The sequence below is a fragment of the Triticum aestivum genome, chromosome 1A, assembly GCF_018294505.1.
Source record: "Triticum aestivum cultivar Chinese Spring chromosome 1A, IWGSC CS RefSeq v2.1, whole genome shotgun sequence".
NCBI classification, from domain to species: Eukaryota; Viridiplantae; Streptophyta; class Magnoliopsida; order Poales; family Poaceae; genus Triticum; species Triticum aestivum.
This window is the reverse complement of record NC_057794.1, coordinates 443613778-443634778: the sequence shown is the minus strand read 5'-3', so window position 1 is coordinate 443634778 and position 21001 is coordinate 443613778. Positions and strand designations below refer to the sequence as shown.

Here is a 21001-nt window from a genome sequence, read left to right as displayed (position 1 = left end):
GACACCAAGTTATTCAATTTTTGAACATATTTTTTAACTGGAATTGAAATATGATTTTTTTAGAAGATTATCAGTGTTTTCAGTGAGGAACTTTGCTTGGCATAGTGAAGAACTTCTCATTTTCATTTGCAAAGTGATAAATAAACTGGACCAGGAGCTGAGGAACTTTATAAATAGGTTTTCTGCACTTTATTCGAAATATTAAAGAACTTCTCTAGAAAATGTATCTGGAACCGAAGAACTTTATGAACAACTTGTCTGAACTTTGATGAAATGTTTATGAAACTTTTTTAGAAATATATCAATATTGGACTTGTTTCGTAGAGCTAGCCGTGAGAAACTCAAATACATAAACGAATTCAAATTTGCATAGTTTATTTAGAAGTTATGGTGATATATTAACTTTGCTAGCAAATATGGTGAAGTAGCCCATCACCGATGCCTTGTGTACCTTGTGTCAGATTTCTAGTATAGGACCTATTGATGTTGACATGCATGCATGAGACCAGCTGCATGTTGATTTGACGTCTAGGATGGATGGGTGGATCAGATATACGTTGCGCGCGCAATGAGCTAGTAAAAATCCGCTTCCCTCCGCATCCTCCCAGCTCTACTTCTTCTCGTCAGAACTGTAAGAAAATCAAAAAGTTAATAATCAATAATCAACCAGATGGGAACAGGAAGTGGAGTGGGGAGGAAGATGTCGCTGGCAAGGAGAAGGACGGACCCGGTGAGGGGTCGAAGTAGGAGGATCGGAGAGCGGCAACAGAGGCCGAAATGAGCGGCGCCGACGAAGACCGAGTTGAGCGGCGACGGCGGGGGAGTGGAGGCAACCCGCGATGGCATCGGACACCGAGACCACCCAGCACGCTGTGAATCCTCCTGCCGCAGAACAACCCGCCGTGAAACTGTCGATGTTGATCGAAGCAGCCATTCGCTGGTGGAGGTGCAGCTGAGGAGCGGGGTGGCGCTGCTGGTGGAGAAGTGGTCGTCGGGAGGGCGTTCGGTGAGGGAACCCAAGGATGGAGCGGTGGGAGGGTGGGGCGACAGGGAGGGCGCAGGTCGTAGGCGGCAGTTGGGCGGCGCTGCCCGGTGAAGTGGCAGCGTTCGGTGGTGAAGCAGCCCCGGGGTAGGCGAGGGGCGTGCTCAGCGGGTGGCGCCGGAGCCCGGTGGATTGGCGGGCGGCGGAGGCCCGCCCGTCCTGGCGTCCGTTGGGAGGCGCCCGGAGGAGCAGGCGAAAAAGATCGTGGTGTGGGCGTGGTGTCAGGAGCGGTTTGGTTGTTTTTTTTATTCCGAAGCGTCCGGTATGATTAGCGATGGCCCGGGTGTGGCTTAATTGTTGCGTGGCTTGTTGCGTTAAACATGAAGATAATTTAGACTCTTGGATATCTCAGATAGACGGCTATTGTTATTTGGATCTGCGCCTCTCTTTCTTTTATAGTGGTAGTAGATAAGAGATTAAAAACAATGTACAAGAAGCCTCGAAATGGATGCGAACATCCACTCTCGGCCACACCCAATTACAACCAACGCCAGTGTACTCTAAACCTACTCTCTCACAAAACATGTCAAACCACCAACTCCTACTCCTGTCGTCCTTCACTCCTGAACTTCCCGCATAATGGCACCCACCAGCTCGAGGGTGGTCTTCTGTTGACTTGTTCTATTAAACACGCGCGCGTTTCTTTACTTTCACAACGCCCAAACTACCGCGAAGACGAATGTGTCGAACCCATGCTTGTTCTCCCTAGTAAAAGCCCTCCTAGCATCCAGCCATCAGTCCATAAGCGTGCCGTCCACCTCTGGCCTCCTGATGCTCATGTTCAAAGCATTGAAACCTTCGTGCCCCACTTCCCATGTGTACACACATTGGATCAAGATGTGCTGGGCATTATCCTTCTCTTGAAGGCAAGTGTAGCAGACCGACGACTGATCTTGTAACCCATGTTTAGCTCCCCGATCCGAGGTCCAGATGCGATGTTGGACCGCCAACCAAACAAAAATCTTGCACTTGAGAAGTGCCCAACTTCTACATATACATGTGGCGAAAGGAACTCGTTGGGCCCCGAAGCACAGGCAGTGGTATGTCGAGCGGGCAGTATACAACCCAGAGGGGCCGGCCGGCCAAGAGAAGCAGTCAGCCCTGCTCGGACCTCGCTGGACAATGCTTATCGCCAAGTTTAAATGCACAAGTTGCATATGGCCGACAAAAGTGAGCTCTCCCATCACGTCTTGAGCCATCTTCCACTGTCCAGGCCCTCGCTGACAATACGCCTGTTCTTAGTGTGAGTGTCCACTAGTGCATGGATCAAAGGAGCTATATCACCCGCCGCCAATCCATGTATCCATGTATCCATCTATCCCTCCAAAACAGGACTTTGGTACCATCCCCTACTTTAATCTTGATCAGACTATCGAAGACCGCGCGAGCATCTCTGCCCTCGTTCATAGCTAGCCCCTACCGCGGCCTCTCCGGGCCCGTCCTCTTCAACGACTCCCACCTTACTCTGAGTGCGAGGCCATGCAACTTCAAGTCACGCATCCCAAGACCACCCACCACGTCAGCTTATAGACAATACTCCAGGCCACCAAGCACTGACCTCCGTCCGTTTAATTTCTCTTTGCCTGCCCAAAAGAACGCACACATCCACTGCTCAATCTCTTCCAACACCCAAACAGGTGCCTCCGCTATCATCATGTGGTGAATAGGTTTCGCTGTAATCACGGACTTAACTAGAACGAGCCGTCCCGAACGTTGTAGCAGACCTCTTTGCCAAGCCGGGGCACATTTCTTCGCTTGATCCAATAAAGGTTGCCACTCAACACGTCTAAGTTGGCGAATGGCTACTCGGAGACCCAGATACTTGCAAGGAAAGCTGCCAATATTGCATTGCAGCAATGTGACAACACGGTTCCTGTCCGACTCATCGCCATGTATCAAAACCGTCGAGGATTTCTGATAATTCACCCTAAGGCCCGAGGCCTCTCCAAACAGTTGGAGACCAGTTGCCTTACCGGAGGTGTTGGAGATGATGGCAGCGGCCTGAGGCTTTGGAGTGGGCAGAGCCAATCATTTTATAATAACGAAAAATGAGAGAACAATAATCACCACAAAAATTACATAAGGACAAACAGACAAGTGGGCCAACTCTCAACACTACGAAATCGCATTTTATTCAGTGCAATAATATTATAGTAATGTGTTCAGTACAAGCAGAGACCGCTATGAGCAAGCACACAATGTATACTAGCACATGACATACACCTGCACGACCATTGATACAGGCCCTATAGCTAAGACAATAGCATAAACCCTGGATGTTTGCATGATGATTGGTGAAGAGTGACACTGGCTTATTACCAAAAAAATACCGCTAATTCAGGTTCAATTTAGGTTCTTGTTAAACCAGTCAATCATGTCTGACAGCGCTTCCTCGGCACTCTTCACAGCACCTGCATCTTCATTTTTGTATCTCACAGCCCATCCATGAGAAACCCCAGGGAAAATCTTGACAAAGTGAGCAATCTGTATGTCATAAAAGGCCATATCAGGATGAAAGATTTTGAGCTCCGGTTCTGCAACAATGTCGTACCGATAATGTGTGTCTCCAATTTACTGACATTCTACTGTACTTTCTGGTTGCTTTTTATCAATCTTCCTTTTTTTTCTTATGATACTACACTTTCTGGTGAATATATGGTAATACCTTCTTACTTCCAAGAAACTGGTCATTCACATGGATAATAACTAGTACTATAAAATGCTGCTAGGTCCAGTGACTCGTAAAGTAAAATATTGCGTGTAAAGGCTAGTTTGCCCTTAATTAAGGGATGATTGATAGCTCCTCTGATGTCAAAGCTAATTAAGATTGGGAGGAAGTAGCAACACATTATGCTGGAACAGTCAAACAGTATACTAATCAGATATGGCTTGGCACTGGGGCAGTTTCAAATTTAGTTTAACCTCAGTAATATTACGTATTCCATAACTTGCCAACATCATAAGTTGACTTGAAGGTTGCTCGAAATGAGAACTTACCCCTGTGTTAGAGGATAGAACCTGCTCGAACTGTTTGACCAATTCTGGTGGGGATGTTTTGTCATTTTCAGCTCCAAGTACAGCGATGGGGCATTTCACCTCTGAAATATAGCACATGTCATAGTGTAAGAATCTGAAGCCTTTCAAATGGAACAATGTTAAATTCTCAAGGTAGAGATCTTACCTTTGATATCGTCAACAGTAACAGCAGAAGGGTGCGACATAACAGCTGCCTGGATCTCATTAGCTTTCGCTAACTCTGCAACTACCTTTGCTGATATATGGGGAGAAGAAGCAGAATGCTTAGCAGGTTAAACCTTAGAATTTTGGGTTCAGATGTAACAAAACAAAATAGTGCTTACCACCCCAGCAATAACCTGCAGCCCCAACAGTAGACACTCCTTGTTCTTTTAGAGCAGCAATAACAGGTTTTGCCTCTTCAAATGCTTTTCCCTGTATAAAGGAACAGTTCATTCGTTTATTAGATAGATTAAAAACCATAATGCCGCATCACCTTCAGCTAGAAGTAACTTCAGAAATGGATAAATCAACTCCATTGTCAAAAAATAAGTGTGTCTTCACCCTCAGGCGACACAGGGGCAACAACCCTTAGACCACCACCCCTCCCCCCTCCCTTGTTGCCTCATCCTGCCGCCGCTGGGTTGGAGGGGGGATTCCATTCTTAGGAGGCGAGGAGACTCAAACCCATATCACGCTTAGTAGGGCGTATCCACATTGGTGGAAGAGAAGGTGAACAATCAGTCAATATTCTACATATATTCTTGCAAAGTCATATCAAGCTGACATATACATGTTGTTAGATTTGGACCTGTTGGTTTTATCATCACATCCCACCCTTGGTTACCTTAGTTAACACTGTCTGAATCAAAGTACCAAGGCCAGCAATCTCATGCGATGGAAACTGGAAAGCTCCCGAAACATATACGTTAAACATAAACTAAGGCAAGTGACCTGAACATTTACAAGAAAAGATAAAAGGAACAGGGTTTGAGGGAATCAGAAGACAACAAACCAGAGGATGTTCCTTGATCCACACTTGTATTGGTCTGTCAGCGTTTTCAGGTACAAATGGATCCCCATGTAAGAAATCTGGCACCACAACAAAATATCCCGACGAAGCAACTTTATCGGCTATCTTCCTTCATGAGGAAAGAAACTGCATCAGAAATTCATAGGCGACACTCGCTGGTTGCGATAAAGTAAAGTAGAGGGCATAGTCCGTCATAAAACAGAAGGCCACTAAAACCTATTCAAAAAATATATTTTTTTGCGGGAAAAAAAACTATTCAAAAAATTAACAGCCCGCCTAAAATTCCAGCCATAAATTGTGTGGACATTACAATAGTACATTCTCCCAAAGTACTCCATCTGTTTCTTTTTACTCTAAGTATAAAATTTGTTTGAAGTCAAACTACATAAAGTTTGACCAGATTTATCTTAAAAATATCAACACTTGCAATACAAAAGTTATATAGTGTGAAAATTAATTTCATGATGCATCATATTGTGAAGGTTGATATATTTTTCTTATATAGTTGAAGTTTGACTTTACAAAGTTTGACTTCATACAAATTTATATGAGACTAAAAGGAAATGGAGGGAGTATGTGTGAATACTGAATACTTACTCTACAGATATCAGTGCGAAACAGAAGTCGCGATATCAGGAAGCACAGCACAGAAACGTATACCTCAGAATCGGCGCTTCAAACCCTGCAAACAGAAGAGAGGGAGTGCTGTTAACCAATCGTGTCTAGCATCCCCAGCAGAGAAGCATTTGGGTCAACGAGTAGGTAAGGGTTCTGGTCGAGGGCGGGGTTTACCGAAGATGTCGGAGATGAGGACGACGGCGGCCTTGGACTCTCGGACGCCGGCGACGTACGCCGCGATCCCGCCGAGGCTGTCGACGACCCTGCCCTCCCCGCCGGCGGGGTTGAGCGTCGGCGGGTCTGCGCAGCACTGCGGGCTAGCCATCCTGCCGAGGCTGCTTGTGGCTGCTGGTGCGACGGCAGCGCAGCGACCGGAGGACAGCGGAACGCTTTGGCTGCGACTTGTTTTGAAGAAGAAGGTTGGAGGCTTCTGGTTGGGCCTCTGTTTACTTATCGAGGCCGCGCACCAGGCCGGCAGGGTGACCTCAGTGCTTGTTTTTTTTTTTTTGGAGTGGTTGGGCGACCTCACTGCTGACCCACACTGATTACGTTTGTTGCTTTGCTTCCTGGGGAGGTGACCATAGGTGAATGTGATGTTTTAGTCTAACTGTCTAAGACCTCTTTGCAAAACATCACCCTCATCACCTAGAACTTGCAGGAATGTGATGTTTTGGTTCAATGCAAATCATGACGCGACAATTGGCGCCACGTTGGCTAGCTGGTCAACAGTGCACATTTGCGGTAGCCCCCCGCCATTTTTTGTAATCAACAACGGATTTTGATTGCTTTGTGTGATGATTTGTGTAGGAGGCCGCTGGACATCGACTCTGCTCGAAAGATGTGGGAGAGAAATAAGTACAATATGGGTGAATTATCCGAGTTCTTCATGTTCTCGTGGAAGGTACATATGGCATCTTCCTGGCCTTGTTTTGGGTGCTGCTGCCTCGCTCATCTTCCCGTCACGAACCTTGCTCTAGCCACAAATTCGAGCCAATGCCATGCAGGAGCAATCTATTAGTGCTCGTCCGAAGTGACCTTGGGCAAGCCAGTGACTTTAGTCTCACCTTGGATACGGGAGGAGACTAGTACCTCCTTATAAAGAAGAGTGCCACACTCCCTTCAGGCCGGTCTTTTGGGATGTTGTGGGCTCTCTGCTTGTAGTGGAGTGTCTGATGTACACCGAAAACGTCCGAACGTATGTCGATAGACCGGGAGCTGGGCCTGGGTTGCTAACATCCGAGTTCTCCATGTTCTCGTGGAAGGTACATATGGCATCTCCCTGGCCTTGTTTTGGGTGCCGCTGCCTCCCCCGTTTCCAACACTCTTCTTCCCGTCACGAACCTCGCTCTAGCCACAAATTCGAGCCTAAAGAAAATGCCATGCAGGAGCAATCTATTAGTGATCGCCCAAAGTTTAATGCTACTCCCTCTATTCTTTGAAAAGTGTACTTCCAGCTTTGTTGGAATGTTAAACTTTTTTATGTTTGATCGTATTTATATAACAATACATCAAAAATTATGCTATCAAATTAGTAGCATTAGATTCGGGATAAAATATATTTCCATCATATATCTAATTGGTTTCACAAACATTGATATTTTTTACATAAACTCGATTAAATTTTATAATAGTTTACGGAAATGTTAACGCCCACACGTGTGGGCATTAGCCAACTCACCCACACGTCTCCATCACCGTCCAGTAACTTCTGCACGAATCTTGGCACGAATTAGCTGATTTTGTATGCCACGTAGGACAACTCGTGTGTGTGGTGTGTGAGAGAGGTCGCCCACACATCCGTTTTACCATACAGAGTGGCCGGTGTGTGGGCGTTCAGCAGTTCGCGCCACACGCCACTTTGCACGCGCACACAAGGGCTAGTGTGTGGGCATTTGCCATCTCGCCCACACGTCCGTCTCCTCTCCCACACCCAAGCTGCTAGTTGCCATGTGTTTTCGCAGCGCACATGGCAACTGCCCCTAGTGTGCTTTATAAGCAGGTGGCAACTCTCTTTTTTTACCCGAGTTGCCATGTGTTTTTGCAGGGTACACGGCAACTGCCTAGTGTGCACGTAAGCAGATGGCAACTCTCTTTTACCGAGTTGCCATGTGTTTTTGCATGGTACATGGCAACTGCCCCAACGTGCACGTACATGGCAACTGCCCTAACGTGCACGTAAGCAGATGGCAACTCTTCCTTTTTACATGGCAACTGCCCTAGCATGCTTGTGAGCACATGACAACTCTCTCAACTGCCTAGTGTTAGTATGTGGCAACTCCTAAAATTATGAAATCATGGCAACTACATTAGATCAGACCATACATGGCAACTGCAGTTGAGCAACCATGGCAACTGCAGTTGTCCGACATGGCAACCGTAGTTCAGCGACATGGCAACTGCAGTTAAACGAACATGGACGAGGGTCTGGACCATGGCAACTGCGGGCGCACGGTGGGCGTCACGCGTGGCGTGCGGGACCAGGAGGGTACGAGGCCTGACATACGGGCGTGTGGGCGTTATCAACTTCGCCCACACACACGCATGTGAGAGGGTTCGGGAGGGAAAAAAAGAGGTGTGTGGGCATTAGTTGTTTTGCCCACACGTAGATGTGTGGGGTGGTTGCTGTCCATGCCACACGAGGCGTGTGGCACAACTACCCGATACACCACACGTGTGGCAGTTATCGGGACCCTAAGAAAAAGTTGGGCTCCTTCTGTCTACTCCCTTGGTCCTTTAAAAAGTGTAGTTCCTACTTTGTTGGAGGGTTAAACTACGGAAATGTTAACGCCCACACGTGTGGGCGCTGTCCAACTCGCCCACACGCCTGAATCATCGTTCACTGTCTTTTGCACGAATCTTGACACGAAAAGGTGGATTTGGTGTGCCACGTAGGACGGGGCTGGTGTGTGGGCGTTGGAGAGTTTGCCCACACACCCGCACCACGCTGTTTGCCAGCTGAGTTGTGTGGGCAAACTGCTTTTCACCCACACAGCCACCACCTAGGTCATGCGCGTGTGGGCGAACTGCTTTTCACCCACACGACACTCCTACCTTGTGGATGGCAACTGCAGTTATGCGAACGTGGCAACTCGGTACACATATGGCAACTGAACTGCAGTTACGCGAACGTGGCAACTCGGTACACACACATGGCAACTGTGATTCTTTGCTACACGGCAACTGCAGTTGCGCGCACGTGGCAACCAGATAAACACACATGGCAACTGTGATTAACAATACATGGCAACTATGGTTGGACCACACGCGGCAACTAGGTAAACACACATGGCAACTACTGTTTTGACCATATATGGCAAGTAGCTAATCACACACGGCAACTACAGTTTGATTACACGCGGCAATTATCATAAATTAGACATGGCAACTATATTTAACCAAAACAGATAGTGTTGCCATGCTTTTATAACTACAGTTGCCATACCGGATAACTACATCTGCCAACCAGGATGGCAACTAAACCGTCATCCCGTGGAGTACTTAATGTAGCTGCGCTAGGACGTGTGGGCATTTTTGCTTCGTGCCACACACACGGGGTGAAGATAAGTAGTACTTGTTGGACGTGTGGCACGAAATAGCCGCGCCCACACGTGTGGGCAATTCTAATGTCCGCCCACACACAACCCGTGTGGGCTGCCTCCTGCGTACACCACACATGGTGTGTGGGCGCATGTCGTATATGCCACACATGTGGCAGTTAGCGCGACCCTTTTCTTAACATGAGTCCAACTTAATTGCCCAAAGATAAGTACGGTGTCAGGAGGACCCAAAGCTCGCGCCATGCTGCCATGGACAAACGAAACAATCCAGGTGCTTCGTCCATGACTGAGACGCACTGCAGGCAAACACGTCGGAGACTTCAGCCGGGGAGGACGCGCCAGCGGTGCTGCAGCTGCACCCGGAGGTGCGGTCAGGGCTGGACAACCGGTTCCACTGTGGGAGGAGGTGACCGTGCGCATGGCCGCGGCGGGGTACGGCGGCCGGAGCGTGACGCGGTGCAAGGATATGTGGGAAAACATCAACAAGTACTTCTGCAAGGCCAAGGAGAGCGGCAAGAAGCGCCCTGCGCACGCCAAGACCTGTCCCTACTTCGTCAAGCTCGATCACCTCTACTTCCACCCCAGCCGTGGCTCCGGCGCCGGTGCCGCCTCCTCCTCTGCTGCCGGCAACACCAACAGCAAAACAAATGCCAATGGCAATGCCATAGCGAGTGCCGACGACACGGGCAACAAGGCAAGCATGGAGCTACTGGACGTGGTGGTCAAGTACGACACCGACACGCACTACGGCGCCCTGTTGGAAATATGCCCTAGAGGCAATAATAAAAGTATTATTATTATATTTCCTTGTTCATGATAATTGTCTTTTATTCATGCTATAACTGTATTATCCGGAAATCGTAATACACGTGTGAATACATAGACCACAATATGTCCCTAGTGAGCCTCTAGGTGACTAGCTCGTTGTGATCAACAGATAGTCATGGTTTCCTGGCTATGGACATTGGATGTCGTTGATAACGGGATCACATCATTAGGAGAATGATGTGATGGACAAGACCCAATCCTAAGCATAGCACAAAGATCGTGTAGTTCGTTTGCTAGAGCTTTGCCAATGTCAAGTATCTCTTCCTTTGACCATGAGATCGTGTAACTCCTGGATACCGTAGGAGTGCTTTGGGTGCATCAAACGTCACAACGTAACTGGGTGACTATAAAGGTGCACTACAGGTATCTCCGAAAGTATCTATTGTTTTATGCGGATCGAGACTGGGATTTGTCACTCCGTGTAAACGGAGAGGTATCTCTGGGCCCACTCGGTAGGACATCATCATATGCGCAATGTGACCAAGGAGTTGATCACGGGATGATGTGTTACGGAACGAGTAAAGTGACTTGCCGGTAACGAGATTGAACAAGGTATTGGATACCGACGATCGAATCTCGGGCAAGTAAAATACCGATAGACAAAGGGAATTGTATACGGGATCGATTGAGTCCTTGACATCGTGGTTCATCCGATGAGATCATCGTGGAACATGTGGGAGCCAACATGGGTATCCAGATCCCGCTGTTGGTTATTGACCGGAGAACGTCTCGGTCATGTCTGCATGTCTCCCGAACCCGTAGGGTCTACACACTTAAGGTTCGATGACGCTAGGGTTATAAAGGAAGCTTGTATGTGGTTACCGAATGTTGTTCGGAGTCCCATATGAGATCCCGGACGTCACGAGGAGTTCCGGAATGGTCCGGAGGTAAAGATTTATATATAGGAAGTCCTGTTTCGGCCATCGGGACAAGTTTCGGGGTCATCGGTATTGTACCGGGACCACCGGAAGGGTCCCGGGGGCCCACTGGGTGGGGCCACCTGCCCCGGGGGGCCACATGGGCTGTAGGGGGTGCGCCTTGGCCTACATGGGCCAAGGGCACCAGCCCCAAGAGGCCCATGCGCCTGGGGAAACCCTAAAGGAAGAGTCCCAGCAGGGGAAGGCACCTCCTAGGTGCCTTGGGGGGGGGGGGAGGACTCCTCCCCTGGCCGCCGCCCCCTTGGAGATTGGATCTCCTAGGGGCTGGCGCACCCCCCCCCTTGGGATCCCTATATATAGTGGGGTAGGAGGGCCTCCCAAACACACCTTATGCCTTTGGTGCAGCCCCTCCCTCTCTCCCAAGTTCTTCTCCTCTCCCGTGGTGCTTGGCGAAGCCCTGCGGGATTGCCACGCTCCTCCATCACCACCACGCCGTTGTGCTGCTGCTGGATGGAGTCTTCCTCAACCTCTCCCTCTCTCCTTGCTGGATCAAGGCGTGGGAGACGTCACCGGGCTGTACGTGTGTTGAACGCGGAGGTGCCGTCCGTTCGGCACTTGATCATCGGTGATTTGAATCACGACGAGTACGACTCCATCAACCCCGTTCACTTGAACGCTTCCGCTTAGCGATCTACAAGGGTATGTAGATGCACTCTCCTTTCTACTCGTTGCTGGTCTCTCCATAGATAGATCTTGGTGTTACGTAGGAAAATTTTGAATTTCTGCTACGTTCCCCAACAGTGGCATCATGAGCTAGGTCTATTGCGTAGATTCTTTGCACGAATAGAACACAAAGTAGTTGTGGGCGTTGATGTTGTTCAATATGCTTACCGTTACTAGTCCAATCTTGTTTCGACGGTATTGTGGGATGAAGCGGCCCGGACCGACCTTACACGTACTCTTACGTGAGACAGGTTCCACCGATTGACATGCACTTGGTGCATAAGGTGGCTAGCGGGTGCCAGTCTCTCCCACTTTAGTCGGAACGGATTCGATGAAAAGGGTCCTTATGAAGGGTAAATAGCAATTGGCATATCACGTTGTGGTCTTGCGTAGGTAAGAAACGTTCTTGCTAGAACCCATAGCAGCCACGTAAAACATGCAAACAACAATTAGAGGACGTCTAACTTGTTTTTGCAGGGTATGCTATGTGATGTGATATGGCCAAAAGGATGTGATGAATGATATATGTGATGTATGAGATTGATCATGTTCTTGTAATAGGATTCACGACTTGCATGTCGATGAGTATGACAACCGGCAGGAGCCATAGGAGTTGTCTTTATTTTTTGTATGACCTGCATGTCATTGAAGAACGCCATGTAAACTACTTTACTTTATTGCTAAACGCGTTAGTCATAGAAGTAGAAGTAGCCGTTGGCGTGACAACTTCATGAAGACACGATGATGGAGATCATGATGATGGAGATCATGGTGTCAAGCCGGTGACAAGATGATCATGGAGCCCCGAAGATGAAGATCAAAGGAGCTATATGATATTGGCCATATCATGTCACTACTCTATTTGATTGCATGTGATGTTTATCATGTTTATGCATCTTGTTTACTTAGGACGACGGTAGTAAATAAGATGATCCCTTACAAAATTTCAAGAAGTGTTCTCCCCTAACTGTGCACCGTTGCTACAGTTCGTCGCTTCTAAGCACCACGTGATGATCGGGTGTGATGGATTCTTACGTTCACATACAACGGGTGTAAGACAGTTTTACATAGCGAAAACACTTAGGGTTAACTTGACGAGCCTAGCATGTGCAGACATGGCCTCGGAACACGGAGACCGAAAGGTCGAGCATGAGTCGTATAGTAGATACGATCAACATGAAGATGTTCACCGACGTTAACTAGTCCGTCTCACGTGATGATCGGACACGGCCTAGTTGACTCGGATCATGTGATCACTTAGATGACCAGAGGGATGTCTATCTGAGTGGGAGTTCATAAGATGAACTTAATTATCCTGAACATAGTCAAAAGACCTTTTGCAAATTATGTCGTAGCTCACGCTATAGTTCTACTGTTTTAGATATGTTCCTAGAGAAAATATAGTTGAAAGTTGATAGTAGCAATTATGCGGATCAGTAGAAAGCTTATGTCCCTAATGCACTGCTTAGTGTGCTGAACCCCAAACGTCGTTTGTGGATGTTTCGAACATCGAACATACACGTTTTGATTACTACGTGATAGTTCAGTTAAATGGTTTAAGTAGAGGCACCAAAGACGTTTTCGAAACGTCGCGGAACATATGAGATGTTTCGAGGGCTGAAATTGGGATTTCAGGCTCGTGCCCACGTCAAGAGGTATGAGACCTCCGACAATTTTCTTAGCCTACAAACTAAGGGAGAAAAGCTCAATCGTTGAGCTTGTGCTCAGATTGTCTGAGTACAACAATCACTTGAATCAAGTGGGAGTTGATCTTCCAGATGAAATAGTGATAGTTTCTCCGAAGTCATTACCACCAAGCTGCTAGAGCTTCGTGATGAACTATAACATATCAGGGATAGATATGATGATCCTTGAGGTATTCGCGTTGTTTGACATCGCGAAAGTAGAAATCAAGAAGGAGCATCAATTGTTGATGGTTGATGAAACCACTAGTTTCAAGAAGGGCAAGGGAAAGAAGGGATACTTCATGAAACGGCAAATCAGCTGCTGCACCAATGAAGAAACCCGAGGTTGAACCCAAACCCGAGACTGAGTGCTTCTGTAATAAAGGGAACAACCACTGGAGCAGGATTACCCTAGATACTTGGTAGATGAGAAGGCTGGCTAGGTCGATAGAAGTATATTGGATATACATTATGTTAATGTGTACTTTACTAGTACTCCTAGTAGCACCAGGGTATTAGATACCGGTTCGGTTGCTAAGTGTTAGTAACTCGAAATAAAAGCTACGGAATGAAACGGAGACTAGCTAAAGGTGAGCTGACGATATGTGTTGGAAGTGTTTCCAAGGTTGATGTGATCAAGCATCGCACGCTCCCTCTACCACCGAGATTGGTGTTTACGTTGAGCATAGACATGATTGGATTATGTCTATCGCAATACGGTTATTCATTTAAGGAGAATAATGGTTACTCTAATTTTTGAATAATACCTTCAATGGTCTTGCACCTAAAGGGTTTATTGAATCTCGGTCGTAGTGATACACATTTTCATGCCAAAAGATATAAGATAGTAATGATAGTACCACTTACTTGTGGCACTGCCATGTAAGTCATAATGGTATAAAACGCATGAAGAAGCTCCATGTTGATGGATCTTTGGACTCACTCGTTTTTGAAAAGTTTGAGACATGCGAACCATGTCTATTGGTATATATGCATGAAGAAACTCCATGCAAATGGACCGTTCGGACTCACTTGATTTTGAATCACTTGAGATATGCAAATCATACCACATAGGCAAGATGACTGAAAAGCCTCGGTTTCAATAAGATGGAACAAGATAGCAACTTGTTGGAAGTAACACATTTTGATGTGTGCAGTCGAATGAGTGCTGAGGCATGCAGTGAATATCGTTATGTTCTTACTTCACAGATGATTCGAGTAGATGTTGAGAATATTTACTTGATGAAACACAAGTCTGAATTATTGAATGGTTCAAGTAATTTCAGAGTGAAGTAGAAGATCATTGTGACAAGAGGATAAAATGTCTATGATATGATCATAGAGATGAATATCTGAGTTACGAGTTTTGGCACACAATTAAGACATTGTGGAAATTGTTTCACAATTAATACCGCCTGGAACACCATAGTGTGATGGTGTGTCCGAACATCATAGTTGCACCCTATTGGATATGGTGCATACCATGATGTCTCTTATCGAACTGCCACGATAGTTTATGGGTTAGGCATTAAAGACAACCACATTCACTTTAAATAGGGCACCACGTAATTCCGATGAGATGACACCATATGAATTATGGTTTAGAGAAACCTAAGTTGTCGTTTCTTAAAGGTTTGGGGCTGCGACGCTTATATGAAAAAGTTTCAGGTTGATAAGCTCGAACCCAAAGCGGATAAAATGCATCTTCATAGGAAACCCAAAACAGTTGGGTATACCTCCTAATTCAGATCCGAAAGCAATATGAATTGTTTCTACAATCGGGTCCTTTCTCGAGGAAAGGTTTCTCTCGAAAGAGTTGAGTGGGAGGATGGTGGAGACTTGATGAGGTTATTGAACCATCACTTCAACCAGTGTGTAGCAGGGCACAGGAAGTTGTTCCTTTGGCACCTACACCAATTGAAGTAGAAGCTTATGATAGTGATCATGAAACTTCAGATCAAGTCACTCCCAAACCTCGTGAGATGACAAGGATGCGTACTACTTCAGAGTGGTACATAGTCCTGTCTTGGAAGTCATGTTGCTAGACAACAATGAACCTACGAGCTATGGAGAAGCGATGGTGGGCCCAAATTCCGACAAATGGTTAGAAGCCATAAAACCCGAGAGAGGATCCATGTATGAAAACAAAGTGTAGACTTTGGAAGAACTACTTGATGGTCGTAAGGCTGTTAGGTACATATGGATTTTGAAAGGAAGACAGACAATGATGGTAAGTGTCACCATTGAGAAAGCTCGACTTGTCGTTAAGATGTTTTTCGACAAGTTCAAGGAGTTGACTACGATGAGACTTTCTCACTCGTAGCGATGCTAAGAGTCTGTTGGAATTATATTAGCAATTACTGCATTATTTATGAAATCTTGCAGATAGGATGTCAAAACATTGTTTCCTCGACGATTCTTGAGGAAAGGTTGTATGTGATACAACCAGAAGGTTTTGTCTATCCTGAAATATGCTAATAAGTATGCAAAGCTCCAGCAATCCTTCTGAGGACTGGAGTGAGCATCGCGGAGTTGGAATGTATGCTTTGATGATGATCAAAGATTTTGGGTGTATACAAAGTTTATGAGAAACTTGTATTTCCAAAGAAGTGAGTGGGAGCACTATAGAATTTCAGATGAGTATATGTTGATCAGAAATGATGTAGAATTTCTAGAAAGCATATAGGGTTATTTGAAAGGTGTTTTTCAATGGAAAGCCTGGATTAAGCTACTTGAACATTGAGCATCAAGATCTATAAGGATAGATCAAAATGCTTAATAATACTTTCAAATGAGCACATACCTTGACATGATCTTGAAGGTGTTCAAGATGGACCAGTCAAAGAAGGAGTTCTTGCCTGAGTTATAAGGTACGAAGTTAAGACTTAAAGCTCGACCACGGCAGAATAGAGAGAAAGGACGAAGGTCGTCCCCTATGCTTAAGACATAGGCTCTTCAGTATGCTATGCTGTGTACCGCACCTGAAGTGTGCCTTGCCATGAGTCAGTCAAGGGGTACAAGAGTGATCCAAGAATGGCTCACAGGACAGCGGTCAAAGTTATCCTTAGTAACTAGTGGACTAAGGAATTTTCTCGATTATGGAGGTGGTAAAAGAGTTCGTCGTAAAGGTTACGACGATGCAAGCTTGACACCTATCCGGATAGCTCTGAGTAGAGAGACCGGATACATATAATGGAGCAATAATTTACAATAGCTCCAAGTAGAACAGTTGTTTGGAATAGCTCCAAATAGAGCGTGGTAGCTGCATCTAGGAGATGACATAGAGATTTGTAAAGCACACACGGATCTGAAAGGTTCAGACCCGTTGACTAAAACCTCTCTCACAAGCAACATGATCAAACATAAAACTCATTAAGTGTTAATCACATAGTGATGTGAACTAGACTACTGACTCTAGTAAACTCTTGGGTATTAGTCACATGGCGATGTGACCTGTGAGTGTTAATCACATGGCGATGTGAACTAGATTATTGACTCTAGTGCAAGTGGGAGACTGTTGGAAATATGCCCTAGAGGCAATAATAAAAGTATTATTATTATATTTCCTTGTTCATGATAATTGTCTTTTATTCATGCTATAACTGTATTATCCGGAAATCGTAATACACGTGTGAATACATAGACCACAATATGTCCCTAGTGAGCCTCTAGGTGACTAGCTCGTTGTGATCAACAGATAGTCATGGTTTCCTGGCTATGGACATTGGATGTCGTTGATAACGGGATCACATCATTAGGAGAATGATGTGATGGACAAGACCCAATCCTAAGCATAGCACAAAGATCGTGTAGTTCGTTTGCTAGAGCTTTGCCAATGTCAAGTATCTCTTCCTTTGACCATGAGATTGTGTAACTCCTGGATACCGTAGGAGTGCTTTGGGTGCATCAAACGTCACAACGTAACTGGGTGACTATAAAGGTGCACTACAGGTATCTCCGAAAGTATCTATTGTTTTATGCGGATCGAGACTGGGATTTGTCACTCCGTGTAAACGGAGAGGTATCTCTGGGCCCACTCGGTAGGACATCATCATATGCGCAATGTGACCAAGGAGTTGATCACGGGATGATGTGTTACGGAACGAGTAAAGTGACTTGCCGGTAACGAGATTGAACAAGGTATTGGATACCGACGATCGAATCTCGGGCAAGTAAAATACCGATAGACAAAGGGAATTGTATACGGGATCGATTGAGTCCTTGACATCGTGGTTCATCCGATGATATCATCGTGGAACATGTGGGAGCCAACATGGGTATCCAGATCCAGCTGTTGGTTATTGACCGGAGAACGTCTCGGTCATGTATGCATGTCTCCCGAACCCGTAGGGTCTACACACTTAAGGTTCGATGACGCTAGGGTTATAAAGGAAGCTTGTATGTGGTTACCGAATGTTGTTCGGAGTCCCGGATGAGATCCTGGACGTCACGAGGAGTTCCGGAATGGTCCGGAGGTAAAGATTTATATATAGGAAGTCCTGTTTCGGCCATCGGGACAAGTTTCGGGGTCATCGGTATTGTACCGGCACCACCGGAAGGGTCCCGGGGGCCCACCGGGTGGGCCCACCTGCCCCGGGGGGGCACATGGGCTGTAGGGGGTGCGCCTTGGCCTACATGGGCCAAGGGCACCAGCCCCAAGAGGCCCATGCGCCTGGGGAAACCCTAAAGGAAGAGTCCCAGCAGGGGAAGGCACCTCCTAGGTGCCTTGGGGGGGAGGACTCCTCCCCTGGCCGCCGCCCCCTTGGAGATTGGATCTCCTAGGGGCTGGCGCACCCCCCCTTGGGATCCCTATATATAGTGGGGTAGGAGGGCCTCCCAAACACACCTTATGCCTTTGGTGCAGCCCCTCCCTCTCTCCCAAGTTCTTCTCCTCTCCCGTGGTGCTTGGCGAAGCCCTGCGGGATTGCCACGCTCCTCCATCACCACCACGCCGTTGTGCTGCTGCTGGATGGAGTCTTCCTCAACCTCTCCCTCTCTCCTTGCTGGATCAAGGCGTGGGAGACGTCACCGGGTTGTACGTGTGTTGAACGCGGAGGTGCCGTCCGTTCGGCACTTGATCATCGGTGATTTGAATCACGACGAGTACGACTCCATCAACTCCGTTCACTTGAACGCTTCCGCTTAGCGATCTACAAGGGTATATAGATGCACTCTCCTTTCTACTCATTGCTGGTCTCTCCATAGATAGATCTTGGTGTTACGTAGGAAAATTTTGAATTTCTGCTACGTTCCCCAACACGCCCCGCCGGGGTTCCCGACCGACGGCGTCCGTGGCGGCAATGCAGGCCGGGAAGGCACCAAAGACGACGGTGAGGCCGTCGACATGGGCAGGGCGTCGGGTAGAGCAGACAACGACCATGAGGACGAGGTGGCCCGGAGCCACGGGCAAAACGACGACCACGATCATTAGATCGAGGAGCTTAATTAACTACTAGGCCTACATGGTTAAAGCATCTCTGTCAGACCCCTTAAAACGCGAAACTATAAAATAATCGTCAGTTTACAGTTTTAGACGAAAAAAGCGACCCAAATAAAACCCGTAAATGACTCTGACTCATAAAAAAATTAAGGAGCACGAAAAACATCCCTACCAAACTCGTGAAAATAAGGATTTTGAAGGCAATCCGAGGGTACCCTGTATTACGCGAAAGATCGTTGGCGTGAATCCAACTGCAATGGAAACCTTCATGAGCGCTCCCATCCGCCCGTCCTCGGCCACCGATCGCCCACCCTGGCCGCCGCGCCCGTCCCGACCGCCGCGCCCGCCGGCCGTCCGCCCAGGCCGCCGCGCTCGACGGAGGAACTAGCTAGCTAGCTCCTGGACTGATTCGGCTTCGTGTGCTGTATTTAGTCGCCGACGGTTTCGTATTTGGTCGCTTCGAGCTAGCTAGATGCTAGCGGCTTCGTATTTGGCCGCTTTGTGCGCTGTTCGCCGATTTTATAGGAGCGAGTTAGCTGATCATGAACACGAGCGAGAGAAAGAAAAAGACATGAGAAAAAATTTATGTGAATATTCAGTTTTACAGTTTAAGTTTATAAGGTATGTCCGGCTACAATTCAAATCGACTCTTAAAATGTGTTTTTCGTGAACTGAAATTGATGTTTTCAGTTCCGCGATTTAAAGGGTCTATTAGAGATGCTTCTAGGTAGCTAGAAGGGATCGACCCGTCCGACGTCGGAGAAAATTTGCCGTTGCTTCTGCTTGTTGAAAGCTCAGCCATCTACGTCCCATTCGAAGCTCGTCACAATGTATACGTGCATACGTACGTATGTGGCACCTACGGATGTGGCCTGCGGAGCTAGTCGGGCATAGCTTCGTACTTGAACGCGAAAAAAAAGGCATCCGCTGTTGATTACAAAAAACGGCGGGGGTTATCCACAAAAGTGCAATATTGACTGGCTTAGCCGGCGTGGCACCAATTGTCGCGTCCTGACTGGATTTGGACCAAAACATTACATTCCCTGCAAGTTCTAGATGGCGGGGCGAGGTTTTGCAAATTTTAAACTAAAACATCACTTTTCCGGCAAGTTCTAAGACATGTGGTGCCACTACCTCATCCTGGGGCAGTAGCGACCGCCGGCGCCGGCCATAGAGAAATGGGAAACACTGAAATCAACCGACGCCAGTTGCCTCGTATGTTTGCCACGTGCCTTCACCCTATCTCCAATCGAAGCGAGCACAACCACATGTTCCGCCGATCCCATTTCTCCAACCTCTCCATTCCTGTCGTGTGTGTTCTCCTGTTAGACTGTATAGTTTCTGTAGTTGTATACGTACATATACGTATGATGTAACTTGTACCCGTTTGTTATATATATGTGAGATAGGCCACCCCTAGAGGGTTGAGCCGGTTCCCCCAACTCTATTGTCTTACATGGTATCACGCTAGGTCAACACGCTTCCGCCCAAACCCTAAACCCCGCCGCCGTCTGTCTGTGCGCCGCCGCCGCCGTCCCTGAGATCGCGCCGCCGCTGCCCCAGCTATGTCGGGCTCCGCCGCCTCCGGCTCCACCATGGCTAGCTTCTTGCCGGCCTCTCTCGCGGCCCTCCTGTCCCGACCCATCGACGCCGCTGCGGTCTCCACCGCCCCGATCGAGACAAGGAGCCTCGGGTCCTTTTTCTCCTTGTCTCCGGGGCTCCCGATCGTGCCGTCTACCGCGGGCGCTCCCTCGTCCGAGACTTGCAGCGACGCGCCGCTCGCCCCGAGTGGGGGCCAGCCGCCGATCGCCCCGTCTCCCTCGCCCGCTTCCCGCAGCGACGTGCCGCTCGCCCCGTCTGGGGGCCAGCCGCCGATCGCCTCGACTGGTGGGGGCTCGGTCCTCACCCTGGTGGCGCCCCCGTCGGCCATGATGGCGGGCTCGGCCTCTTCGTCATCTGTTCCTGCGGTCGCGACGGTGGCTGCAACCGCGGCCTCTGCCTCTACGGTGTATCCGCCTCCGGCAGTCTACTCTGCGGGCTCCTCGCCGCCGCCGCCGTTTCACTTTGGGAACCTCATCACCATCAAGCTGTCCGCAGACAACTACATCTTCTGGCGTGCGCAGGTTCTTCCGCTTCTCGGGAGTCATTATCTCCTGGGCTACGTCGACGGTTCTCTCCCCTG

At 47.8% G+C, this 21001-nt stretch overlaps 3 protein-coding genes across 3 annotated transcripts; 1 reads left to right on the top strand and 2 right to left on the bottom strand.

The window, feature by feature from the left end:
* Position 1: 1 nt before the first annotated feature.
* On the bottom strand, positions 2-2449 carry LOC123187764 (uncharacterized). Its single transcript, XM_044599726.1, has 3 exons — positions 2386-2449; positions 728-1347; positions 2-629 (listed from the first exon to the last, which is right to left on the bottom strand). Exons 1-3 carry the CDS (start codon positions 2447-2449, stop codon positions 624-626), a joined length of 690 nt encoding a protein of 229 aa, XP_044455661.1. The 3' UTR covers positions 2-623.
* Positions 2450-3158: 709 nt separating this feature from the next.
* On the bottom strand, positions 3159-6110 carry LOC123054938 (endo-1,3;1,4-beta-D-glucanase). Its single transcript, XM_044478820.1, has 7 exons — positions 5883-6110; positions 5751-5772; positions 5073-5199; positions 4402-4492; positions 4224-4313; positions 4040-4140; positions 3159-3526 (listed from the first exon to the last, which is right to left on the bottom strand). The coding sequence occupies exons 1-7, from the start codon at positions 6031-6033 to the stop codon at positions 3386-3388; spliced, it is 723 nt and encodes a 240-aa protein (XP_044334755.1). The 5' UTR covers positions 6034-6110; the 3' UTR covers positions 3159-3385.
* Positions 6111-9514: 3404 nt separating this feature from the next.
* LOC123187675 (uncharacterized) lies at positions 9515-18810 on the top strand. Its single transcript, XM_044599626.1, has 3 exons — positions 9515-9536; positions 9568-10015; positions 18639-18810. The coding sequence occupies exons 1-3, from the start codon at positions 9515-9517 to the stop codon at positions 18808-18810; spliced, it is 642 nt and encodes a 213-aa protein (XP_044455561.1).
* Positions 18811-21001: the final 2191 nt, after the last annotated feature.

Bases quoted from the DNA above. Each gene is read 5' to 3' on its own strand.
- LOC123054938 (XM_044478820.1), bottom strand. From the start codon at position 6,033: ATGGCTAGCCCGCAGTGCTGCGCAGACCCGCCGACGCTCAACCCCGCC. The intron at 5,773-5,882 runs GTAAACCCCGCC...TTCTGTTTGCAG, and splicing joins CCTCATCTCCGACATCTTCG to GGTTTGAAGCGCCGATTCTG. The intron at 4,493-5,072 runs GTTTGTTGTCTT...TCCTTTATACAG, and splicing joins GGATCAAGGAACATCCTCTG to GGAAAAGCATTTGAAGAGGC.
- LOC123187764 (XM_044599726.1), bottom strand. From the start codon at position 2,449: ATGAACGAGGGCAGAGATGCTCGCGCGGTCTTCGATAGTCTGATCAAG. The intron at 1,348-2,385 runs GTACCAAAGTCC...TAACGCAACAAG, and splicing joins CAAGATTAAAGTAGGGGATG to CCACGCAACAATTAAGCCAC.
- LOC123187675 (XM_044599626.1), top strand. From the start codon at position 9,515: ATGGACAAACGAAACAATCCAG. The intron at 9,537-9,567 runs GTGCTTCGTCCA...GACGCACTGCAG, and splicing joins GGACAAACGAAACAATCCAG to GCAAACACGTCGGAGACTTC. The intron at 10,016-18,638 runs CGCCCTGTTGGA...CGTTCCCCAACA, and splicing joins GACACCGACACGCACTACGG to CGCCCCGCCGGGGTTCCCGA.